The sequence below is a fragment of the Perca flavescens genome, chromosome 18 (assembly GCF_004354835.1).
Source record: "Perca flavescens isolate YP-PL-M2 chromosome 18, PFLA_1.0, whole genome shotgun sequence".
Classification (NCBI taxonomy): Eukaryota; Metazoa; Chordata; class Actinopteri; order Perciformes; family Percidae; genus Perca; species Perca flavescens.
Window position 1 is genome coordinate 3,698,527 of NC_041348.1, and position 22,919 is coordinate 3,721,445.

Sequence of the window (22,919 nt, forward strand, 5' to 3'; positions counted from 1 at the left end):
GTATGTCCTGTTTATATTGACTGGTAAGTATGCTGTAAATCAAAGACTGAAGAAGCCTGGGACTGACTTGTACTGGTTCTGACTGACTAGGGCTCCTAAACTACATCTGTGTGTCCAGTTTTATTTAAGCACATAACACATTTTTCATCTTTTACTTGGTAACAATTTAGATTACATCTCCCTACTTCATAGTTACAGTCTTATTGGATAGAAACCCTGTAATTGGTAGTGTTGCTGCCAAATAGGCAGCATTCAATTACAATTTCTAATATAAGGCATCATTAAGAAAAACATATCTTAGTTAACGATGCTGAAGTTAATCTGCTCAACTGACGTGTGGTGTACCCCAGGGTTCAATCCTTGGTCCTATTCTTTTCCTGCTTTCTAACTTAAGAAACTGCAGGAATGGGAGCTATGATTTAAATTGTTACCTCCTCCTGCTTTGATGCAGCTTTCATTCTCACCAAACAACCAATGCCGCCCCCCCTATTAAAAATTTGAAATGTTTGTTTTGATGCCACCCGATCCCCCCACCCACTTTCTTTTAGAAAAAAAAGACAGATTTCTTTTGGAATTTCAACATCAAGAGTTGGCTAAACTTTGTACAGCTTGTTCATAATCGTTACAGCATACATCAAATATGAAAACTTGGCTTTTCCTTTTGTTCGAGTTGCTTTTGAGTTCTTTTTCTTTCTTTTTCTTTTTTGCACTGTTTAGATTTCCTTTTTTTACAGACTCTAAAACCTCCCAGTCCTGCTCATTCTCTTTCTTCTTCATCTCCACTCATCTACCGGCAGGCTTCCTCCTTCATCTCCTTGTTCTTCCTCACTTCTTCAGCGTGTTTGTCCTGCCAGACAAACACAGAGACATGGCAACATCAGAGTCGTTTGCATTCAAGCATATATTAGCATTAATGAGAGAGGTGCCAGCAGAACAAGGCAACATCTCAGCAACTGTTCATAAAGATTTGAACAGGGGAATGAAACAGAGCGGGGAGAACTAAAAACTCTTTTTCATCTCATATAATATTCATGCCTGCTGATCCAGCTTGTGATAGAAAATAGAAATGCAAGCCCAGTTGATGATACTGAAGGCTTGCCTCATTTGCTCTCAAGAAAACATTATATTTTAGGTATCAATAAAACCACCACTGGTTAATGGAAAAGTTTTAAGCTTATTCGCAAGACATCATTTACGCAAGACATCATTTCCTAATATGTGAGCTTCAGAGGTGCTGTTGGGCGGATTTCCTTAACCTTTTGACCATAGTCTGTAAAAAGGAATGGATGGAGCTTCCAGGTTTTAGGTGGTAGGTCCCGGATTGTTTTTGGGTGTTGTCCATGTTTTAATCTTAAACTTGACTTTGACCCTCTCACTGTGTGTTTCCACTTCATCAAAGGTAATTGGAACATTTTGGTTGCCGTAGCAGTCTGTAAACTAAGCTAGCTAGCTAGCGTTAGCGTTAGATGGTAACTTAGGGGAAAGTTTGCAAAATGTTTGTGTACTGTCTTAGATGGAGATAAATGGCGGCAGTAACCGGAGGTCTGCGGTTACCCTCTGGTACAACTCAGCTGGAATGACATGTTCAGCTGGTTGAAAATGAGCAACTTTCCCTCTTTAGCGTTTAGCTTATATTTAGCTTAGCAAAAATCATCACATCTGGTTTAAAAAAAACAAGATGGCAATGGCCAAATTGCCAAACTCGGGGCTTCAAAGCAGTAGTCTTTAAAAAACATGGGGGAGGTCACTGTTGCTTCGTCCACTATTTTGACAGTCTATGCTTTGGACAGTGCCAGGCTAGCTGTTTCACCGTTTCCATTATTTATGCATAGCCAAGTTAGCTGGCTGCTTATGATCAAATATTGTGAAAGTGGTACAAATCTTATCATCCAACTCTTAGTAAGGAAGTGAATAAATGCATTTCCTAAAGTGTCAAACTATTCCTTTAAAAATGATGACACAACAAAATAAAATGCATAGAAATTGATATGGAGTAGCTACCCCTTAATGGTAAAAATGATCTTATGCGCATTCTTTCCGAGAGTTAGATGAGAAGATTGACATCACTCTTATGTCTGTGTGCTAACTATGTAGCTGGAGCTATGAGGCAATAAGCCTAGCTTAGCATAAAGACTGGAAACAGGTAGCCAGGTTGGCTCTCAAAGTAAAAAAAAATATGCATACCTACACCTCTAAAACTGACTAATTAACACATTGAGTTGTGTTTATTTAATCCGCATGAAAACAGAAATGTAAAAATGATGATCTCCTAGCCTAGCTCCATATTTATTGACATAAAAGTGGTATTTATCATCTCATCTGTCTTCAGATACCACTAATAAGCATATTTCTCAAAAATGTTGAGCTATTCCTTTAATAGTACATTGATTACACTATTAGTGCGCAACCGATCAGGTTTGTCTCCATGGTCAATTTCTTCAATATCTCTGGTATCTCTGCTCTTGAAAAAATGTAAATTTCAAATTTTAGACGATGAATGATAAATTATTAAGAATATATGATGAATTTTAAAATCCATCACCATTATATAAGAATAAGAAATACAAAACAACAAAATGGTACATTGCAATATTGTTTTTTAGTGTGTTAGGATGGATTTTTTCCTAACCCTTTCAAGCATAGTCGTCACTACAGTGGACAGCTATTTAAAAGCCATTTTCATGCACATGAATGCGTTTTGATGGTATAATTGCACATCAGCCACCACAGGGGACACTAGTCTGTCATTCCATACACTGTCATTTCAATAACTCAAAACACATGCATTTTTCACGTCCTCCTGAGTGAACATGTGAAAAAAGAAAATGAAGTTCAAATTCTTTTTATGCCCGATGAAGAATAAAAACAGATAAAATCCTGACTGTATCATAATACATGCATGAAAGGGTTGAGTGCTAGACCTTAAGTTTGAGAACAAAAGCCCCTTACAAGCTTTCTATAAAGATTAGAAATAATTCTATCAACTGGACAGTACCTTCTCCTGGAGCCGCTCCAGCATGGCAGCCAGCAGGGCCTCTCTGTTCTCCTTGTTGGCCTCCATCTTTTGCTCAAGCTTCTCCTTGGCATTCTTGATGAAGTTGTTGTTCTCCTCAAAGGCCTTCTGGATCACTTCACGCTCGTGCTCTCTCTTCTCTGCCAGGTGCTTCAGCAGCTCCGCCTCCTGGCACTACAGGGGGATGGAGAGCAATGAAGGTAAATCAACAGGCGATTTTGCTAGTCTATATCAATGACGTTTCATTTCTGGGATTGTTCCGGAAATTCAGCTGGATGTCCCTAATTTTCAGGCGGAGGTTCGTCACCTTCCGCTTCCTTTGTGTTGGCATTCTAAACTCAAGTGGATTTATGAGGACTATGGTTAACTGCTCCTCAGATCTCTGCAGGGTAAATCCAGACAGCTAGCTAGACTGATCTGTCCAATCTGAGTTTTCTGTTGCATGCCTAAAACAACTTTTAAATGTACACGTTCCACCAAAACAAGATCCTTCCCGAGGCTATTTTGCAGCGGCACAGTTGCTCCGTCAGGCGCTAAGCGCCGCCCAAGACATTTGTGAGGACGGTATGGCAATGCGAGCCTACAATTTTGCTAAACAAGAGGCTGAATAGGCATTAGGGAGAAAGACAACTGAACTTGAATGATGCTCAAGAGTTCCCACAAAACACTCCCACTCAAACACATGCACAATTAAAAGAAGGTTTTGTGTAGGGCAAAGGCCTTCAATGTTTTTAAGGCTAAGTACCCATTAGCTGAAAAAAAGATGGAGCAGGGACCCTTTACTAATATTTTATACAATTGAGTTGCATTTTAAACTGGGCATACAATAATGTGTAGGGGAGACAAAGGCCTTTACACGTAGCTTCCCTATAGGCCAGTAAGCCTAACATCATTCCTACATCCTGTCCCCTGCACATTCTATATATCCTGAACTTTTGCACTTCCCTCTACATTTTTGTACATTCTGCACTGCAATTCATGCTAAATAGTTGCATTTAGGGAGCCTGGATAGCTCAGTTTGTAGAGCAGGCGCCCATATATGGACGTTTACTCCTCAACGCAGCGGACTGGGGTTCAACTCCGACCTGCGGCTCTTTTCTGTGTGTCATTTCCCCCTCTCTTTCCCCTTTCATTTCTTCAGCTGTCCTGTCAATAAAGGCCTAAAAATGCCAAAAAAATAATCCTAAAAAAAACCCAAAGTTGTTATATATGTATGTGTGTATTTATTATTTGTTTCTCTATTTATTGTTTGTTTATTTTATATTATTGTTTTCAACCAGACAAATTCCTAGTAAGTGCTACTATAAATAAATCTTTCTGATTCTGAATGTTGGTTTTTTTTTTTACCAAAAAGACTTATCTTTGGTAATATTATGTTGGATTCATGTAAATTTTCAGACATTTCAATAAAAAAAAAAAAACCTTTTTAAACAACAATTTGATGGCCCCCCTGCAGTAACTCTGAGGACCCCCTAGGGGTCCCGGAACCCCCGTTGAAGAGCTCTGGCTTTAGTTTATTGTCTGTGATTGAGTCTGTGACCTGCAGACAAAACCCTCTCTATACAAGATATGCAAACACCTGTCACCTCAGAAAGTGTGTTGCAAAGATTTAAAATACAGGCCAAATGTACTGTCTGTTAGCATGTAAAGGAAATCCAGTGCTCCTTCTCTGAGAGGCACAGATAGCGTGTTTGTGCCTCTCTGTGTTTGTGTTTGTTTTTATGTTATGTAAGTTGAGTTTACTGTTTACTAGGGCGTGGGCCATTTGTCTGATTTGCAGTAGCTGTGACCACTGTCTCAGGAAATAAGTCATTTACACGACTGCTGACTGTTTGAATTATGACACAACAAATGCAAAAAGCAGCCATGACTGTATGGTCCTTTAAAGCAGTGGTTGCCAAAATGTTTAGTCTGAGGTCCCCCCCACAGCTCTGTTGGAAGAACTCACCTACCCCTTCGTTGAATCCCAATGTATGTTCCAAATGTATAACAATATTTGTTATATAAAAGTGGATATTATCTAATGCAATTAAACTGTCAATATTAAGTTTGGTTGGTCAGCAATCGTACTAATATTAGCCTCCTAGGCTACTATTACTTGTAATGAAGCTGAATATTTGATCATTTATTCATTAACGTTACTTTTTGCTAACTATTTCAACCATTTATCCAGCACTTATACCTAATCATTTGAACTATTTGGCCATTACTTTTAGCTATTTATTTCTACCGTTTATTCATTACTTTTTGCTCCCTGTTTAAACTTCTGCGCTTGCTTGCTGACTAGTTTTTTGTGTAGTGTTCAGCTGGTACAGTTGACTTCATGTTAATATAGGGACTTATTATTTTATCAAATTTTCTAATTAAAGTAGTTGGATACAATCTATCCATGTACCCCTCTGGCAGCTGCAGGAGTAGATCACTGCTTGAAAGCCCCTGAAAACATGACCCATTAAATATTCATGACGAAGTAGCAACCACACATTTCTTCCGATTGCACCTTGGCAATAAAGACTATGGTTTTAAAACCAGGTGTCTTCAAAGTTTTTTTTAATCCAAGGACCCCTTAACTGTAAGAGAGATGGAGCAGGGACCCCCTACTACATATTTTATATAAAATTAAGTTGCATATTAAACTGGGCCTGTAATAACGTGCGGGCGGCCTAAAGCCTTTATACATACCTTTTTTGCATAGAATACTAAGCTTTTAAAATAGCCTTATAATTGTTGGCATGGTTTTATAAATCCTGTTTTCATTTTAAATCCTTTGGGATGAACTGTATCTGTGGATGGCTACCACCTTACCTATACTGCCCTGCAAAGGCAAAAGACCTTAAATTGATGGTTCAGAGTAATGTCACCCTAGGGTCCTTTTCACCATGACCTCGAGCCAAACACCCCCCCCCAGAAGCTTTTTTCACCTGGGTCTAACATTGGGAGAGTTAGCGTTATCAGCTGAATAGCTTAGTGCAGGCGCTAAAGGATCCAAGAGTGTATCTCGTAAGTTACCCCACTAATATTGCCCGAAATGATACCAAACTTCTACACTAGTACAAATAGGTTATGTACTCATAAAACGATGGATTGGAAAGTTTGTAAGTACACCAGAAGTTAATGTAAATAACACTTGCCTGTTGGCTTAAATAATTTATTAATTTAACTTTTTTTTTTTTTTTTAGTAAGTGCTGTAGTATAACTAGCAGGAGACAAGTTATAATTGAGGTACGTTTGGAAACATTACCTTATTTAATCATTAAATTAATAAATATTTTTGTTGTATCTCTTTTCGGTGTTATTATTAATTTGTAGACGGCCCTAAGCACTCTTACTGCCGGTAGCAGTAGCAGTAGCAGCAGCAGAGAGAGAGAGAGAGAGAGCAGAAGCCAACAGGCAAGTGTTATTTACATAAACTTCTGGTGTACTTACAAACTTTCCATTCCATCGTCTTATGAGTGCATAACCTATTTGTAATAGTGTAAAAGTTTGGTATCATTTCGGGCATTATTAGTGGGGTCATTTAAGAGATACAAACGTGGATCCATTAGCGCCTGCGCTAAGCTATTCAGCTGATAACGCTACTCTACACTAACTCTCCCAATGTTAGACCCAGCTGAAAAAAGCTTCTGGGGGGTTGTTTGGCTCGAGGTCATGGTGCAAAGGACCCTAGGGTGAAATTACTCCGACCATCACTTTAACTCGCCAGTGTGAAACTGAGAAAAATTACTTTAAAGTGTCTTTGTTGTCTAGGCAAAATGTTATAGATAGGACACTGGAAATCTGGCTATTACCTGTTTTAATGAAGATACGTCTGTACATAAAGAAATCTTGGGCTCAAATTTGACCTTTGACCCTTATTTGGAAGGGACTGTACTCTGCCTTATGTATACCCTCTGTATTATCTGCCAACAAATAAAGAGCCATGCCCAAGGCTCTTCCATAATAATCAATATGCTGTAGTTACTGTAGGAACTGAAATTAATAGACAAAATCATTATAATAATAATAAAAGTAATGATATTTTATCGATATTCAGTATCCCTCGGAAATAATATAAGGTCCAAAAACATTTTATTTGACCAATATGCTAGCGGCTAGTCTATTTCATTAATCAATATTCACCAGGTTTTTCTTAAAAAAAAACAACAACCAAATTGACTCAAGATATTTCTCCACATGATAAAGAAGGTCTTGAATATCCCAAAAATGACAATAACTAACTTTTGACCAAAGATGAAGTTACAGCCTTTTGCCTTTGAAGGGGATCCCACCCACCATCCCCTTCACCCATCCTTTAGCAGAGGTGAAAAGTAACAAAATACATTAACTCACATTACTGTAATGAGTAGTTTTTTTGTGTATTTTTTATTTTTCCAAGTAGTTTTTAAAATCTGTCCTTTAACACGTACTTTATTAAATCCCATCCGTTACGGAGTAATACAAAAACAAAAACAACTTTGTAGAAAACCGAAACGAAGAAAAAAAACAAAATCGCGCCCGGAACCACTACAGTGACGAATGATCAGCATCTCTAGGCTGCCTACCAGGCGCCAAGTCTTTCTGTGGGAGATTGAGAAGGAGATGGAGGTGGATCAGGCGCGCGACCACGGTTCAGCTGAAACATCGAATTCTGCTGCCCAAAACGACGAAAATCCTTGGCCAACATTTGAAGAAGAAATTACATTTAAATTCAAGAGGGCCAATAGTATCATCATCATGCAATGCCAGATGTGCCTGCCAAAGGTGACTCATACGGGCTACTTAGGTGTATAATAGTTTTGGATTTATGACCCCTTGTGGGGGAATTACTGGAATTGTTGGGTCTTTGTAAATCAGAGAGTGTGGTCTAGACCTGCTCTATCTGTAAAGTCTTGAGATAACTCTTGTTATGATTTGATACTATAAATAAAATTGAATTGAATTGTCCTATTTTCACTACATGGGAGAGATCCCCCTGCCCCGTTTTACAATTTTTGTTAATGTAACATTTTAAATGAACTACTTTTTCAGATAGGTAATTTCTCTTGTATTTGAGTAATATTTCATCATTGTGTTGGTACTTTTACTTCAGTACAATATTTTTTTACTGTTGCCACCTCTGCCCTTTAGTCACCTCCATCAGGTCAGACTGAACAAATAGCCATCCTTAGACAGCATCCAACAGCTCCATTCAGGCTTCTTCTTGCACTGTTTTTGCAATTTGCGCACGTTTTACACTGTTTCTATACATATCTATGTTCTTATATGTATTTTATGTCATTTGAGCCTGCCCTGTCAAAGACAAATCAAAGACAGACATCTCATCTCAATCCCGTTACTTCTAGTAAGAAGCTGGTTGGGGAAAATACCTTTTCAGGGCCTTAATGAACAGATGAATTGAAACATGTGATGTTGCAGGTGTGGTGTGACCGCTCTGCTGCAGGACACATTTCTCTGTGCCAGCGATAATTCCTCTGTCCTCGCCTCCCCCCTCTCCCTTCCTGCCTCTCTCTCTCTCTCTCTCTCTCTCTCTCCGCCATCCCCTGTGCTTGATGAATATGAGCCATTGTGAGTGTGTCCTTTCATGATTGCCCTTGTACTTTCATGTCCCTCGTTTCATCTTCCCACCCTCCCTGTGCTTGTGTTTCCTCCCTTTCCTTTCCATCAACTCCAACACTCCCTCCCCTCTTTCCTTTCATCCGTTTCCACCCTTCACCCCCCACCACCCCCAGACTCCTGGGTTGATAAATCACGCTAGCCACAAAGAGCGTTGTCAGATGTATAACAACGCCTGAACGAGCTACTAAACAGCGAGGTTTAGGGTTACAGTTTCAAGGGTTAGGGCCTGTCCAGTTGGATTTCTCGTGGGTACGATCAGGGGTTATAGCGGGCCTTCAATTTCATTCAGTTTCACGCGTCATCGCCAGCGGAGCACCTTCTCTAAGAGGCTCGGTGTTTGGTGTTTTTTTGCCCCCAACGGCGCATTCCAGGCAGCGCGGCAATGGTTATGTTTAGGGTTAGGTCCCTTCATATTTGATATCATACATATTTTATTTTGTTATATATACACTATGTATGTTGGTTGTACGTTTTATTCTACACTTGTATATACACATGTAAATTCTTTTCATTCCTCTAAGTATATTTTTTTCCTCAGTTCTGGCATTTTATCTTTTGCTATTTTATTTCATGTTATCTTATTTTTTATCTTATTTATTATTTCTAGTATATTTCTTGTGTTTGGTGTAAAGAAATGCCAATAAACCAGAGCACGTTTTTTTTGTGTGTTCTTCACCACTGTTTTAAATAAAATAACGAGAGTAACAGGCAAACCAGCTTTTAAAATGTGTTTTCTTGAAGTGCTGGAGTGGCTAGAGACTTTAAAGTAGTAAGGACATTTAAAAAACGATACATTTGAGGCTGCAATTTTCTGCCAGATCCCACTTTATGAAGCTACAGAAACCCCGGCTTCTCTTCCCTCCCCTCACCTTTCGCCTCTCCTCGGCAGCCTCCAGCTTCTTCTGGATCTCCTCCAGGGACGGGTCGCGGCGCTGCGGCATGGAGGTGTTGAGCTCTGGCACTCCGTCGAAGGATGGGGGCTTGAGGATGACCTCGAAGGCCTGGCCAGATGTCCGCTTGTTCAGCTCAATGACCTCCACGTCTTTGATGACGCACCAGCCCAGGTCCACCGCATCTGTGGTGTTGGATTGTGGCCATGTTTAGATTATTCATTCACTATGCAGTAAATCTTTAATACAGGGACTCCGTATGGGATTTGTGAGGTATCGTGTGGTTTGTGGTTAACCGACATCCCTTCTTTAATGCATTCTCATGAACAGGTTCGTATGATATTGTATGAAAACTTCCAATGTGTATGTTATCCTACAAAATTACGAATTACAGTAACTGTACGAAAGATTCATGAGAACAACCTGCCCTTCTACATGTCTCTGCTATAGAAAAACAAATTCCTACATTTACCCAAAATGACTAGTGTCTATATTGGCTGTAATACTGCATATTATTAATTAATTGTTAATATGAGTGTGAAAGTCATATATTTTTTACCTTCTGCCTTGTATGTAGGTTTATCTGCAGTCTGTGGGTTCAGGCAGGCACAGAACAGAGACACCAGGGGGAGCTCTTTCACCTTCTCTTTGTAGGCTGAGGACACACACACACACACACACACACACACACACACACACACACACACACACACGCACACACGCACACACACATGTAATTCTCCTTTTCAGTGACAGTGACTATGTCATAATGCAGTCATAATAATGACAACATACATGGCTCAGATAACAAAAGTGCACTTTTATCTTGTTATCATTCCCACAATGGAATCATGAGCAGTATACACAGTAAAGGAATAGGGAGCTGAAGTGTGCATGACTTTCTGCTGTGGCTGTGTATTTACCTGCCAGAGTCATCTTCTCACTGCGTATGTTACTCCCCAGGGATGCTGAAGATCCTTCTCAGTCTGTCTGAGAGACACATGCAGAGACAAAAATAAATGTGGGCTAAAACAGAGGGTACATCATGGCAAGGATAGTTTGTCAGTCATAATACGTCCACATGCTGGGAAAACCAAACCAGAGAAGTAAACAAGAACCAATGAATAAAAAGACATCATCAAAAACATAATATCAAGTGACATTTCATCAATATTTCCATCAGACACCACAGTCTTGTTAACATGTGAACAAAAATTAGCCCGTGAATCCATTGATAGGAGATTTCAAACAAAGTTGACACACAAGTGCATGAAGCTTCTTCAGAGGAACATTGCTTTCTTGTTAATTGACCTTTTTCAGGTCAGACATGTTGACATGTCATAGTAGGAAAAGCACAGGTGTATTCAAACCCATTAATGCTGGCTGCATTCCACTGAGGAGAGGCCCTGGTATTGTGCATGCCGACTCACTGTAATAGCTTACTGGGACACTTTTAAGGTTATCAATTTCAGCTGTGCTTTTCCTACTATGACAAGTCAACATGTCTGCCGTGAAAAAGGTCCATACTGTTATATATCAGTGATCTGTGATGCCATGTCCATGTCCATATCAGTGATTTCCTGTGTTTCCCAAAATGTCACTGGACAACTCAGGCTTAAAGACCCCCATCAGGCATGTTTAAAGACTTATAAAAACATAAATTAGTGTCTGATGTACTGTAGTTTTTACACAAAACCCCACAAAAATGAATCTTTTCTTTGTCCCTTATTAAAAAATCTAGAATCTAAATGCAAATATTGTTCATTTCCAAAGTCTAACTCCTACACACAAAAGATGTCTCCAATGGCCAAGTTTCCATCTAAATTTTGTGCAAATTTCGGAATAAATGTGCATTTTCCATCCACTAATGTTAATATGTGAATATTAGGAGTTTGTTAATCAAGCTAAACAGTAGGTGGCACTAATTCTCCAGTCGGGTGCCATTGAACTACTGCAGAAAACAAGAGTGCACACTAGATGACAAAGTTAAAAGAGTATTAGCCTAAACCTCAAACAAATGAAAACCATGCAGAAAATACAGTGGAAACATAATTTTGTCATACATAGTTTTGGAATTTTGCTGGCAACATCTTGGTTTTTAGAAACTGACGATTTTTGGATGAGAGGGCGGAGCTGCGGAGGATGCTGCGGCTAACAACGCTGCGCTAAACTAAACAACAAAGAGGGAAACCTGCTGAAGCGAGTCATCCGGCAGAGATTTACTAGCGGGCAAACGCAGACCTCTGGGTATTGTTATCATTCATCTGCATAGCAGCACACTGAGCTGGTGGAAAATCTGCAGACTTTCCCTTAAGTTAACTGATAATGCGAGCGCTAGAGCTAGCTAGCTAGCCTTGGTTGGCAAGGTGCTCCCAAATGCTGAACAAGACATTTATTTGGTGACCAAAATGTTCCAATTAACTTTGATAAAGTGAAAACACACAGTGAGAGGGTCAAAGTTTAAGATGAAAACACAGACAACACAACAGAACAAGTTGACGGCTATTTGAATGAGCACAGTGCCGTGGTTAGCATTGCTAAGCCTCTGTCCTGATTGACAGGTCGCCCTTAAAGCATCCTCTGCTGTATTGTCTATTTTAAAATAAAATGGGACCATAATTTACAAAATGAACATCTTGCTGCATTGAAGAAGAATTGAACCTAGCAATTGAGACCATAAACTCATTAATAAATGGTTTATTAAGGTAATAAATCAAGTGAAAAGTAGGGTTATTTTCTCATAGACTTCTGTAGAAACAGACCTTTGTTTTTGGAGCCAGTGGAGCTGCTGGAAATTGGATAGGATGCAAGGTTAAGGAATTTCCGCATTGACTTTACTTTTCAGACACGGAAGCTCTGTCCATTATTTTTTACAGTCTATGGTTTGCACTTAGGTTTTTTTTAATGCACACGTTGAAAATGCATTAAAAACTCTCATATGCACACACCTTTTTGCCAGCCAGTGAATCACAGATGTGATACAAGTGGGAGAAGAAGCAGTAAATCGCTGAGCAGATGCAAGAAAGCAAGAGGAACGGTGTATAAATAACAAAGCGAGGCATCAACCACGGCAACAGCCTGTCTCACCATCTGCTGAAAATGTACTTCAAACCTGTGTGTTGTGATTGAAGCAAAATATGTCTCTGTGATACGGACTGTGGCCTGTTAAGCGTATCAAACTAGGTATACTCATAATATTTGAATGGGTAGGGAATGAAATTCAAGATTAATTCAATTCAGATTTGATTCAAGCAGTGAAGTAAATTGCACTGAGAGAGATAGACGATGCAAAGTAGCAAACTGTCAGATGGTCTCACAAACACTAAATTGATGGAAACCTGAGGGATGCTGTATATGTAAAAAAAAACTAGTGAAAGAGATGGATATTTTGTGAGATAGCAAAGGTAATTTCCCCCACCCTTGATTCCCTATTTCTATTTAGTTCAATGAATAGGACTTGTACCATTATAGCAAATACTTTGTAAATATTTAACTAGATCAAGTTATTAAAAGATGGACAGAAATTCCTGCATTATTGCTGCTCAGGGTTATTCCAACAAGTCCTCCAAACTATACGACGATATGAGTCGTTTGTTCCCTACCCTCTAATATGACCCACCGCGGCGTATTATAAAATAGCGGAAATAACAACATCATATCTAAACATCGGTCATGGTTTTGAACGTATAAGTTGCGATTTTAAACGTTGTGAAATGGTTGCACTTTGGTTATGTTTAGGACACCAAAACGACTAAGTTATGTTTAGAAAAAAGGTTGTGGTTTGGGTTCAAATCTGACGTTACTTCACTTTCAGTCACACGTGACGCTGAACGTGACGTTTTAAGTAAAAAAAAAAAAAAAATCTCTACAGTGGCAGTTTTGGTTATGTTAGGCAGAGAAGCTACTTCTTTAAGTCGAGAAAAAGATCGTGGTTTGGGTTAAAATCAGACATTACTTCACTTCCTGAAGGTTACGCACGTGATGCTGAACGTGAGGTCGGTTAACTTAAAAAAAGAAATAAAACTTGCTGTTTACTGTTATTTTCAAACGGGACTTGAACCCCGCTCTCCTGGGTGAAAATTCTGTGTTTGTTTGACCCATTTGAAACAGAAATTTGGCGCTCTTATATCTCATCGCATTAGTCCTAGTCTCGCTATGCCAGATGGAGGAGGGTCTGGCTAGTCCACACAGCATTCGATAGGAGAAAAACATGCTCTGGTTTATTAGCAATTCTTTAAACCAATAACAGTTGTCTTGGCTAGGCTCCACACTAGGGTTTTATATTTTTCCCGAAAATGAGATGAATCAGATCCCAAGAAATAGGCAGTGTTTTTTTGGTTTGTTTTTAGCCCAAGTAATGTATCGATATCATTCCAATATGCGTTCCCAAAATCCCAAACTGACATTTCTTATATTATTTGTATCATTTTTAGGACTAAAGAACACAGTTTATGTCCATTATCAACATAGTTTGCAATAATCAATTCTGCTGCGTGATCAAGTGAGCTGCGTTCTGCAGCGTGACATCTGCTGCAGCGGCAGCGCTAATTATGAAATGCCAGGTGGAATGTCTGGGACTTGTCTTCTGAAAATCTAGGAAACCCTTATATAATCAATGTTTTATAGAAATCTATTATAAAAACGAAATATGGTTAAGTAAACCATTGAATAATTCCTAAACCATTACGTTATCGAAATCCATTCTGTGGTTGTTGAGGATGAGTAAACGGCTGCAAACGGGAGTAATCACTTGAAGTTAACCAAATATTTAGGGCAAGGCCAAACAAAATTAAAGAAAATGATCCTCAGAAATGTAGAATTGTGTGCAGTGTGCACTGCAAAAAGACAGGCCTATCTTTAATGAATGAATGTATTGAGCCTGTGTAATGATTTAGGGAGCCTGTATTACCGTAGCTACCGTAGCCTGCATCAACGTTACCGTATGAGAACAATAGACACGCACTACTTGCCTTTTTTATTTATTTATTATTTCCCATTTCCCGTCATAACCTTTCCCGGGAAACGGGAAATGGTTTTGATCAGATTTCCCGGGAATCCCGTTTCCCGGGATTAAACCCTACTCCACACGGAGCTGCTGCAAAATAGGAACTTGTTTCGGTAAAACGTGAGTACGTTCAAAAGTAGTTTTAGTCGTGCAACAGAAAACTCAGATTGGACAGATAGTCTAGCTAGCTGTCTGGATTCACCCTGCAGAGCTCATATTCCTCAGAAATCCACCGGAGTTTAAAATGCCAACACAAAGGAAGCGGAAGGTAACGGACATTGGCAAAAGACATGCATCCGGCGGAATTTCCTGCTGCAACGGAGCAATCCCGGAAGTGGAACGTCGAGGATATAGACTACATTACTCCTTACTCTCCTCCCGTCATACTTACTACGGCCACTAAAAAATGTCTATATCGGTTGTGATTGCTGGAACATCTGGAAGCGTTTTTCGGGCGGGGCAGTCTAGGTTATTGATCAACAAACATTTGAAGGTCTAACTTGTATATCTGTCGTCTGCTAATTGGAGAATTTTATCATGTGAGTTCCCTGCACAGTTGCCTTTTCACAGCCGAGTGCACATGCTAATTAAGTTTCGCAGGTATTGCGGTATTTGGTATCACAGTTACACCCATCATGTGGACACCCAAGAGAATCTGGTGTATAAGCAAAACAGGCTGAGGAGTAATAATGGAGGGCAAATGAAGGATTGCGCTTGGTGAAACAGATTCCCACCACAGGATGAGGACATCCCATTGGTTCCTGATGTGGGCCTAATTTGAGGCCCACTTCTAAGGGAGGGTTCTACATAGTTGATGATCCAAACAGTGACAGTCAAACAGGAATTTACACTAAATATATACTGTATATGTATATAACGTAATGGCAAAAACTGGTCAAAGAAAAAGAAAAATGTGTGCATTTAATGTATATTGTAATGTATCTGTATCTCTCTCTCTCTCTCTCTCTCTCTCTCTCTCTCTTTTCCCTCTCTCTCTCTCTCTCTCTCTCTCAAATTCAAATTCAAATTCAAATAGCTTTTTTGGCATGGATGGCAAAACAATATTGCCAAAGCATCAAGGATAAAAGAATTAAATATTAATAAGATGAGGAAAAATACATACATACAATTCATTGAGTAAACTAAAATATAAAAATTTAGAAAAAAACAAAAACAAAAAGAAAAAACATGTCCCCCTCTCTCTCTCTGTCTGCCCCTCTCTCTCTCTCTCTCTCTCTCTCTCTCTCTCTCTCTCTCTCTCTTTCTGTCTGTCTGCCCCTCTCTCTCTCTCTCTCTCTCTCTCTCTCTCTGTTTTTTTAGAGAGCCAGCTGCCAACTGTTTCCCCCTGCTTCCAGTCCTTATGCTAAGCTAAGCTAAACACCCCCTGGGTCCAGCTCCATTGTGGTACCCCACTACTTCCTGAAAAAAAAATAACTCACTCCTGGAAATGTTGCATGTTTTTTAAGTAGCTACGCTATTTGAAAGCACCACCAAAACAAGTTCCTTCCCGAGGCAATTTTGCAATGGCACCATTGCTCCATCCGGCACTTAGCGCCGCCCAAGATGATTGTGATTGGTTTAAATCTGGGGTCTTCAACGTCATTTAGGCCAGGGATCCCTTAGCTGAAATAGAGACTGAGTACGGATCCCCTACCGCATATATTGTATAAAATTGAGTTGCATATTAAACTGGGCAGAATGGATGAAAAGAATTGTTAATCACACATCCGGAAGGCAGTGACTCCTAAAGCTTAACTGTATGGCTACCATAGTTACATATAGTAAACTTATCTTTAATGTGTAGATAATCTTTTTTTTTTTCACAAATAAGCCAATTTATCTTTGCTGTTAACATTTTGCATTCTCTCTGTCTGTCTGTCTGTCTATCCATCCGTCTCTCTGTCTGTCTGTTTGTCTGTCCGTCTGTCTGTCTATCCATCTGTCTGTCTGTCTGTTCATCTCTCCGTCTGTCTGTCCATCTGGCTGTCTGTCCATCTGTCTGTCTGTCTGTCCGCCTGTGTGTCCGTCTGTCCATCTGTTTGTCTGTCTGTCTGTCTGTCTGTCTGTCCGTCTGTCCGTCAGTCCGTCTATCCATCTGTCTGTCTGTTCATCTCTCCGTCTGTCTGTCTCTTCATCTGTCCGTCTGTCCGTCTGTCTGTCTGTCTGTCTGTTCATCTGTCCATCTGTCTGTCTGTCCGTTTGTCCGTCTGCCCATCAGTCTGTCTGTCTCTCTGTCTGTTTGTCTACCTGTCTGTCTGTCCGTGTGTCTGTCTGTCCCTGAAGAGCAGGGAGCTCCAGAGAGGGGGACTAATGAGACAACCTGACAGAGAAGGAGAGACGAGTCATTACAATGCAGAGCACAGGCTCACCTAACCCCCCTGACACAGCTCCCAGTGGGACACTCAAGGACACCACATTAGCATATATATATAGAGACACATGTACCCTACATGGACAGATACCTTGAAATACACAGTTGTGCGCCCACATACAAATCAGGCAGTAAATGTACTGCTTTGCTACACTTGTGGAATCTTTTTTTAAAGTCTACGGTTGGAATGCACACATGCACACAGCTGCTTCTCCTCCCATGAAACCACCCAGGGTGCAGATCAATGCACTGCTTCCTGCAGCAGCAAGACGGCTCCATTTCTCGTGTGTCAATGGAGAGAGAGAGAGAGAGAGAGAGAGAGAGAGAGAGAGAGAGAGAGAGAGAGAGAGAGAGAGATTTATCCTTTAAGATCTCTAAACATTGGGTTAATACATTGTGATTTATAATGGTTTTCAGAACAAGAAACAATTGCCTTTCTCCTTCTTGCATACTCAAGTCTGTTTTGTTAATCTTTGAATGTTGCCTTTGAATGAGTGAAGCTAAAGTTCAACATTTAAGGAAATATGCCTATTCGCTTTCTTGCCAAGAGTCAGATGAGAAGACCACTCTCTGGTATCTTTATGAAGCCATATCCAGCAGTCGGTTAGCATAGCATAGCATAAAGTCTTGAAACAAGGGGAAACAGCTAGCCTGCCTCTGTCCAAAGGTAACAAAATATTCCTATAAAATAGAAAGGTAGGGCTGTCGTGAGAGGCTGATCACTGGAAGTAGACTTGCATGTAAGGAGAAAAAAAAAGTGTTGCACACCCTATCTCCATAATGCATTTCTCTATTTCATTTAGATGATGTTTCGGCCCTCAGTCCTTCTTCGAGATCAGCAGTCACATCACAAGTCAGACACATGCACTGATGTTATATAGGCCACACCCTAGTTACACATCTGATGGTGATTACACTAAATAATCACATGCCAGAAAAAAATCAAATCAAAACTTCTGTACAAAAAAAATGGCATTTTTAGGGGCTGGAGGTGGGTGGGGGTTTGGGGTACTGGACACATTTTTGGTAGGGGTGGGACTCACCAGAGGCCTCAAGATACGATATCATCCCGGTACTTAGGTCACGATATACAATATTATCGCGATTTTAAAGATATTGCAATATTCTGCGATATATTGCAATTTATTACCTTTTTTCCAACTTCAAATTCTTCCCAATTTCAAATGACGTCCCCAAAAGGAAACTTTGTCAACATCTGTTTTATCTAAAAAGATACATTTCTCTGTTTGTTCATCTCACTGCAAAATGAGATTGTCAAGCAGACAAACTGACCAACACACATATATAATAAAAGATCGATACTTGGCGCCTGTGTATTGATACAGTATTGCCACCGAAAATATTGCGATACTATGCTGTATCGATTCCCCCCCCCCCACACCCCTAATTTTTGGCTGGGGCAACCAGCGCATACAGGTAGTTAGTGGTCGGGGGCCAAGAAGTTGGGGCACGTTCAATCCCAAAACAGCGAGCACGGTGCAGCTAAGGGTTTTCTGGGTTGAACGAAATGTTTCTCTTGCTCTTGCGTTTGCTCTTGGGGGAATTATTAGAATTGTTGGGTCTTTGTAAATTATAGAGTGTGGTCTAGACCTACTCTATCTGTAAAGTGTCTCGAGATAACTCTTGTTATGATTTGATACTATAAATAAAATCGAATTGAAAATAAATTGAATGTTTCCTCCGAACGGTGCGTAACAACGCGCGTGTTGGTTGTGTCAGAAGTGTTACCCAATCGGTAGCGACCTGTATGTAAACTTCTGGTAACGTACACGCACAGCAGGGTGTTCAAACGCACCAGCTAACGTTTTGCTACGTTTTTGTCCGGGGTTGAACATGCCCCTATACTACAAAAATTCTGGGCCCTGTAGAAAGGCATTTTCTATGGGCCCCTCCCTGCATCCACAGCTATTCATTCTAGCATCTTTTTGGGTCCCTCCTCACACGAGGGCCCTGGGTACTCTGTCCCCCCAGTCCGACGCCCCTGGGCGGAAGAAGATTGAGCACGGTGAACTCTGGGCGACTGTGAGCATTCACGTGGGCGCCAACCGCTTCATACACCTACCGCCATGCTCAAAACGGCTTCCCGTCTGCCGCCATACCCTCACTGAGGCGGCGAGTTGTCGTGCGGCGGTGTGAAAGCCTCTTGACTAAAGTATTTTTGGTCAAAGGGCATAATTTCCGGGACAAACTATACAATTTTGTCAAAGTAATTACACTTCAGGTGACTCATCTGCATTAAAAAAAAAAATCAGAATAAGTCAAACTTTAACGTTGTTTACCTCCATACAGTCATTTTACTTGAACAGACAGCTAGGCTTCTGAAAGTGGATGTCTCCATTACAATGTTCATATACATTACAGCTCTGCAATGTACTGTATATGGAGTGTCCAACAAGTCAAAATGAAAAAAAAAATATGTGACTCCGTTTGCATGGGCACATTATTTGATATCCGTTTTGATATTCTCCTAGGAATCCTGAACACCATCTAATGCTGTTTACACACCTCGGATTATTTCTAATATTCTGAGCAAATGCTTTGATTTCTCATAAAGAGGAGCAGTTATAACACACTCTAACTTCCCATAAATTCCCCCAATGCATCCCGAGAACATCCCCCATACGTGTTTTCCTCTCCCACTCCAGCAGACACAAAGCTGCGTCTGCACATATGGAGGATCAATAATAAATGACACACATGGGTTACACGCCATACAGTTTTCGGGTACACCGAGTTCTCTCTCTCACACCTCTCGCTCCCTTTTCCTCACTTGTCCTCCCTCTCCTGTAACCACTGCACCATCACTATCCTCACCCTCGCCCCATTACACCCAACCAATACACACAAACACACACACACACACACACACACACACACAGAGGCAACCTTCAGTTATCCAATAAATCATAACATGGCGGAACCCAAAAAACGAAATGCAGTTGTGTGCAAATGTGTGCGTGTGTTGTGATGCAGACTTACCCCCCTCTGTCTCCGTCTTCTCTGCTGCTGCTGCTGATGGACCGGTGACTACGATCACCCCCGTCTGGCTGCAAGGATACAGGCGCCGGGCAACAGCATCACTGCTGCCTCCATGACATCACCTTGGAGATGTCTTATTGGTGTGAGACACTGCCAGCATCCAAGCCTCTGAGCCAATGGGAGCGGAGAGGAAGGATTGGGGGGGAGGGCCGTCGGCTCTTTGTGTTGTACTGCAGGGTGGGCGGTGGAATCGCTGTTTTATTGTGGCGCAGAAGTGTGTGTGTGTGTGTGTGTGTGTGTGTGTGTGTGTGTGTGTGTGTGTGTGTGTGTGTGTGTGTGTGTGTGTGTGTGTGTGTGTGTGTGTGCTCGCGCAGGCAGCTCAGCAGGGAGCCCAGCTAGGAAGCACGCAGGACACTAAATTATTTAGATTCTAACTGTATATACAAGAAGAAGTAAAACCTTTCTGTAGTGTGAAGCACGCAGTTCATCATATTCAATATTTGTTACTAATGTTAGGACTACAAATACTGGTACTTGTACTAATTTGGAACTTTTGCAGCTACTTTACAACTCCAAATACTAATATTACTCGCTGTTCTCATGAACCATTCGTACATATAGCTATTCGTACATACAGTATAGTAAAGCACTTGTTTGTGTATTGTGTATTGTGTATGTATTCCACATAATGTTTTATCCTATGCAGCACAGTGACTGCTGCCGTATAGGAACGCTGTGGACCACGTAGGGAGAGGAAGGATGGGTGGGGACCAGAACAGGGGCTTTCAAGCCAGGGAGCGGAGTTTGCGTCCCTGTTGGGAAAAATATGACTTTCACTCAGCGTGTTCGTGTCCCAGTGGTGTTTTAATCGAAACTAGAGATGTTCCGATACTGATACCAGCATTAAAAAAGCCTCCTATACTGCCTAAATTAAACATTGACAGTAGTCTTTTTAGGGTTAGGGTTAGGGGTTAGGGTTAATTTTGCTTCGTGAACTGAATGTAGTTCCCACTCCGACGTCCTACGAGAAACCAGTGCGTGCAAAAGGTTCCTAGGTAGTGATGGTCAAATGAAGCTTCGCGAACTAGTGTCCTTACTTTCTGAGCTCACTAGATGGCGCTCTCTGTTAACAAAAAGGTGAAATGAATGGCAATTCATTGGGTTTTCAAACCCTTTTTTGAACCGAGAGCGCCATCTAGTGAGCTCAGAAAGTAAAGACACTGGTTTGCGAAGCTTCATTTGACCATCACTATTCCTAGGTATGTATCGAATGTAAACAAACCGGCATTGGGGGAGTACACACGCTATCTCGCCTGCAGTCGGAATGGAAGGGGTTTGATGCAAATTAGCAACAGTCGGCGTTAAGGGGTTAAGGAGTTCTTTAAGTGTTTTATTCACACCAGTGGTCCCCTTTGTGCCTGTGCCCCTCGCAGCACCCATCCTGGGCGTTGCGTTTTAACCCAAACCTAACCCTAACCATAACCATTGCCTAATCCTAGTGCAACGTTGCCTGGAAGGAGACGTTGGGGGCTCAAAACACCGATACACCCAGAATAAGTCTCCACATCAGACAAATAGCAATTAAAATCCCTCCAATTCAGTCGATTCTGAACCAATCAGCTGTTAGTTTAGCTGAGAGCCAGGCGTTTCCCATCATGCCCTGGGTCTGCCTGGGTTTCGCGGTCGGTGGAAAGCAACTGCGCCGCCTGCCTCTCAAAACCTGCGGCCGCCTTGGTCTCGTGAGGTTATCGTTGCCCACGTGTGACGTCAGAGCCGGTCGGGACCAAGTTCGGACACAAATCCAACTGGTGATAGTGACGCTGCCATTAATCTACCACTACTGGTGAAACATTCCTAAATTGGTTGAGATTTTGATTTGACTAAAAGAGAAATTGGCTGAAGGACAGAGGACACACGCTGAGGAAAGGTGACGGGATGTGTGTGTTGATCTGGTATTCAGATCACACGGCCGACATGATGTCACCCATCCGGCCACGCGAGACCAAACAAGCTCACAACACCCCGAGAGAGAGGGAGACGCATGAGGTCGCATTGGGGTGTGGCCTGTTGTTGCTCTCTTCACTCCACCTCCCCTCTCCTCTCTCCTCTCGCTCCCCTCTCCTCCTCCCACTCTCTCCTCGCTCTCCCCTCTCCTCTCCTCTCCTCTCCTCTCTCTCCCCTCTCCTCCTCACGCTCTCTCCTCTCCTCTCCTCTCCTCTCCTCTCCTCTCCTCCTCATGCTCTCTCCTCTCCTCTCCTCTCCTCTCTCCTCGCTCTCCCCTCTCCTCTCCTCTCCTCTCCTCTCCTCTCTCTCTCTCCTCTCCTCTCCTCTCCTCTCTGCTCTGCTCTCCTCTCCTCTCCTCCTCATGCTCTCTCCTCTCCTCCTCATGCTCTCTCCTCTCCTCTCCTCTCCTCTCTCTCTCCTCTCCTCCTCCTGCTCTCTCCTCTCCTCTCCTCTCCTCTCCTCTCCTCTCCTCTCCTCTCCTCTCCTCTCCTCCTCATGCTCTCTCCTCTGCTCTACTCTCCTCGCTCTCCCCTCTCCTCCTTCTCCTCTTCTCTTCTCTTCGCTTCTCTTCTTCTCACTCTCGCCTCTCCTCGCTCTCCCCTCTCCTCCTCCCGCTCTCCTCTCCTCTCCGTTTCCGGTGAGTGTGAGTGGTGGTGGCGGAGGTGCGAGTGGCGCGGAGTTTCAAACTGTTTCTGTCCCTGTTTTTCGGATTTTCTGACTGTGTCTTCAATCTGTCTTTTGGTGCATGATCAGGTAAGTTTCTTGATTATTTTTGTGGAGTGTCTGCTGAGGAATCGGGGTTTCGGCCGAGTGTTTTTTTTTCGGGAGGAATGGCGTCCTTTGAGACGCCACCTCCAAGTCTCCGGCAGGGCGTGAGGATAGCTCCCCCGGAGAGTAATGTTACCGTGGAGGAGGTGCTGTTGGCGGTTGGTGAACAAGTAGGCTATGACAACTTGTCTTTTGCATCCAGAATGAACAAAGCAGTGGTGGTGTTTATGAAGGATGAGCAGCTTGTGCATCAGCTGATTGAGAGCGGAGTGT

General features: G+C 41.7%; 1 protein-coding gene across 1 annotated transcript; it reads right to left on the bottom strand.

The window, feature by feature from the left end:
* Window positions 1–157: 157 nt before the first annotated feature.
* On the bottom strand, window positions 158–19,951 carry stmn4 (stathmin-like 4). Its single transcript, XM_028605451.1, has 6 exons — window positions 19,875–19,951; window positions 10,422–10,488; window positions 10,058–10,153; window positions 9,478–9,683; window positions 2,996–3,187; window positions 158–847 (listed from the first exon to the last, which is right to left on the bottom strand). The coding sequence occupies exons 2-6, from the start codon at window positions 10,432–10,434 to the stop codon at window positions 788–790; spliced, it is 567 nt and encodes a 188-aa protein (XP_028461252.1). The 5' UTR covers window positions 10,435–10,488; window positions 19,875–19,951; the 3' UTR covers window positions 158–787.
* Window positions 19,952–22,919: the final 2,968 nt, after the last annotated feature.

Coding starts and splice junctions, on each gene's coding strand:
- stmn4 (XM_028605451.1), bottom strand. Junction 3,188..9,477: donor CTGCCGAGGAGAGGCGAAAG/GTGAGGGGAGGG, acceptor ATCCCCCTGTAG/TGCCAGGAGGCGGAGCTGCT. Junction 848..2,995: donor TGGAGCGGCTCCAGGAGAAG/GTACTGTCCAGT, acceptor TTTGTCTGGCAG/GACAAACACGCTGAAGAAGT.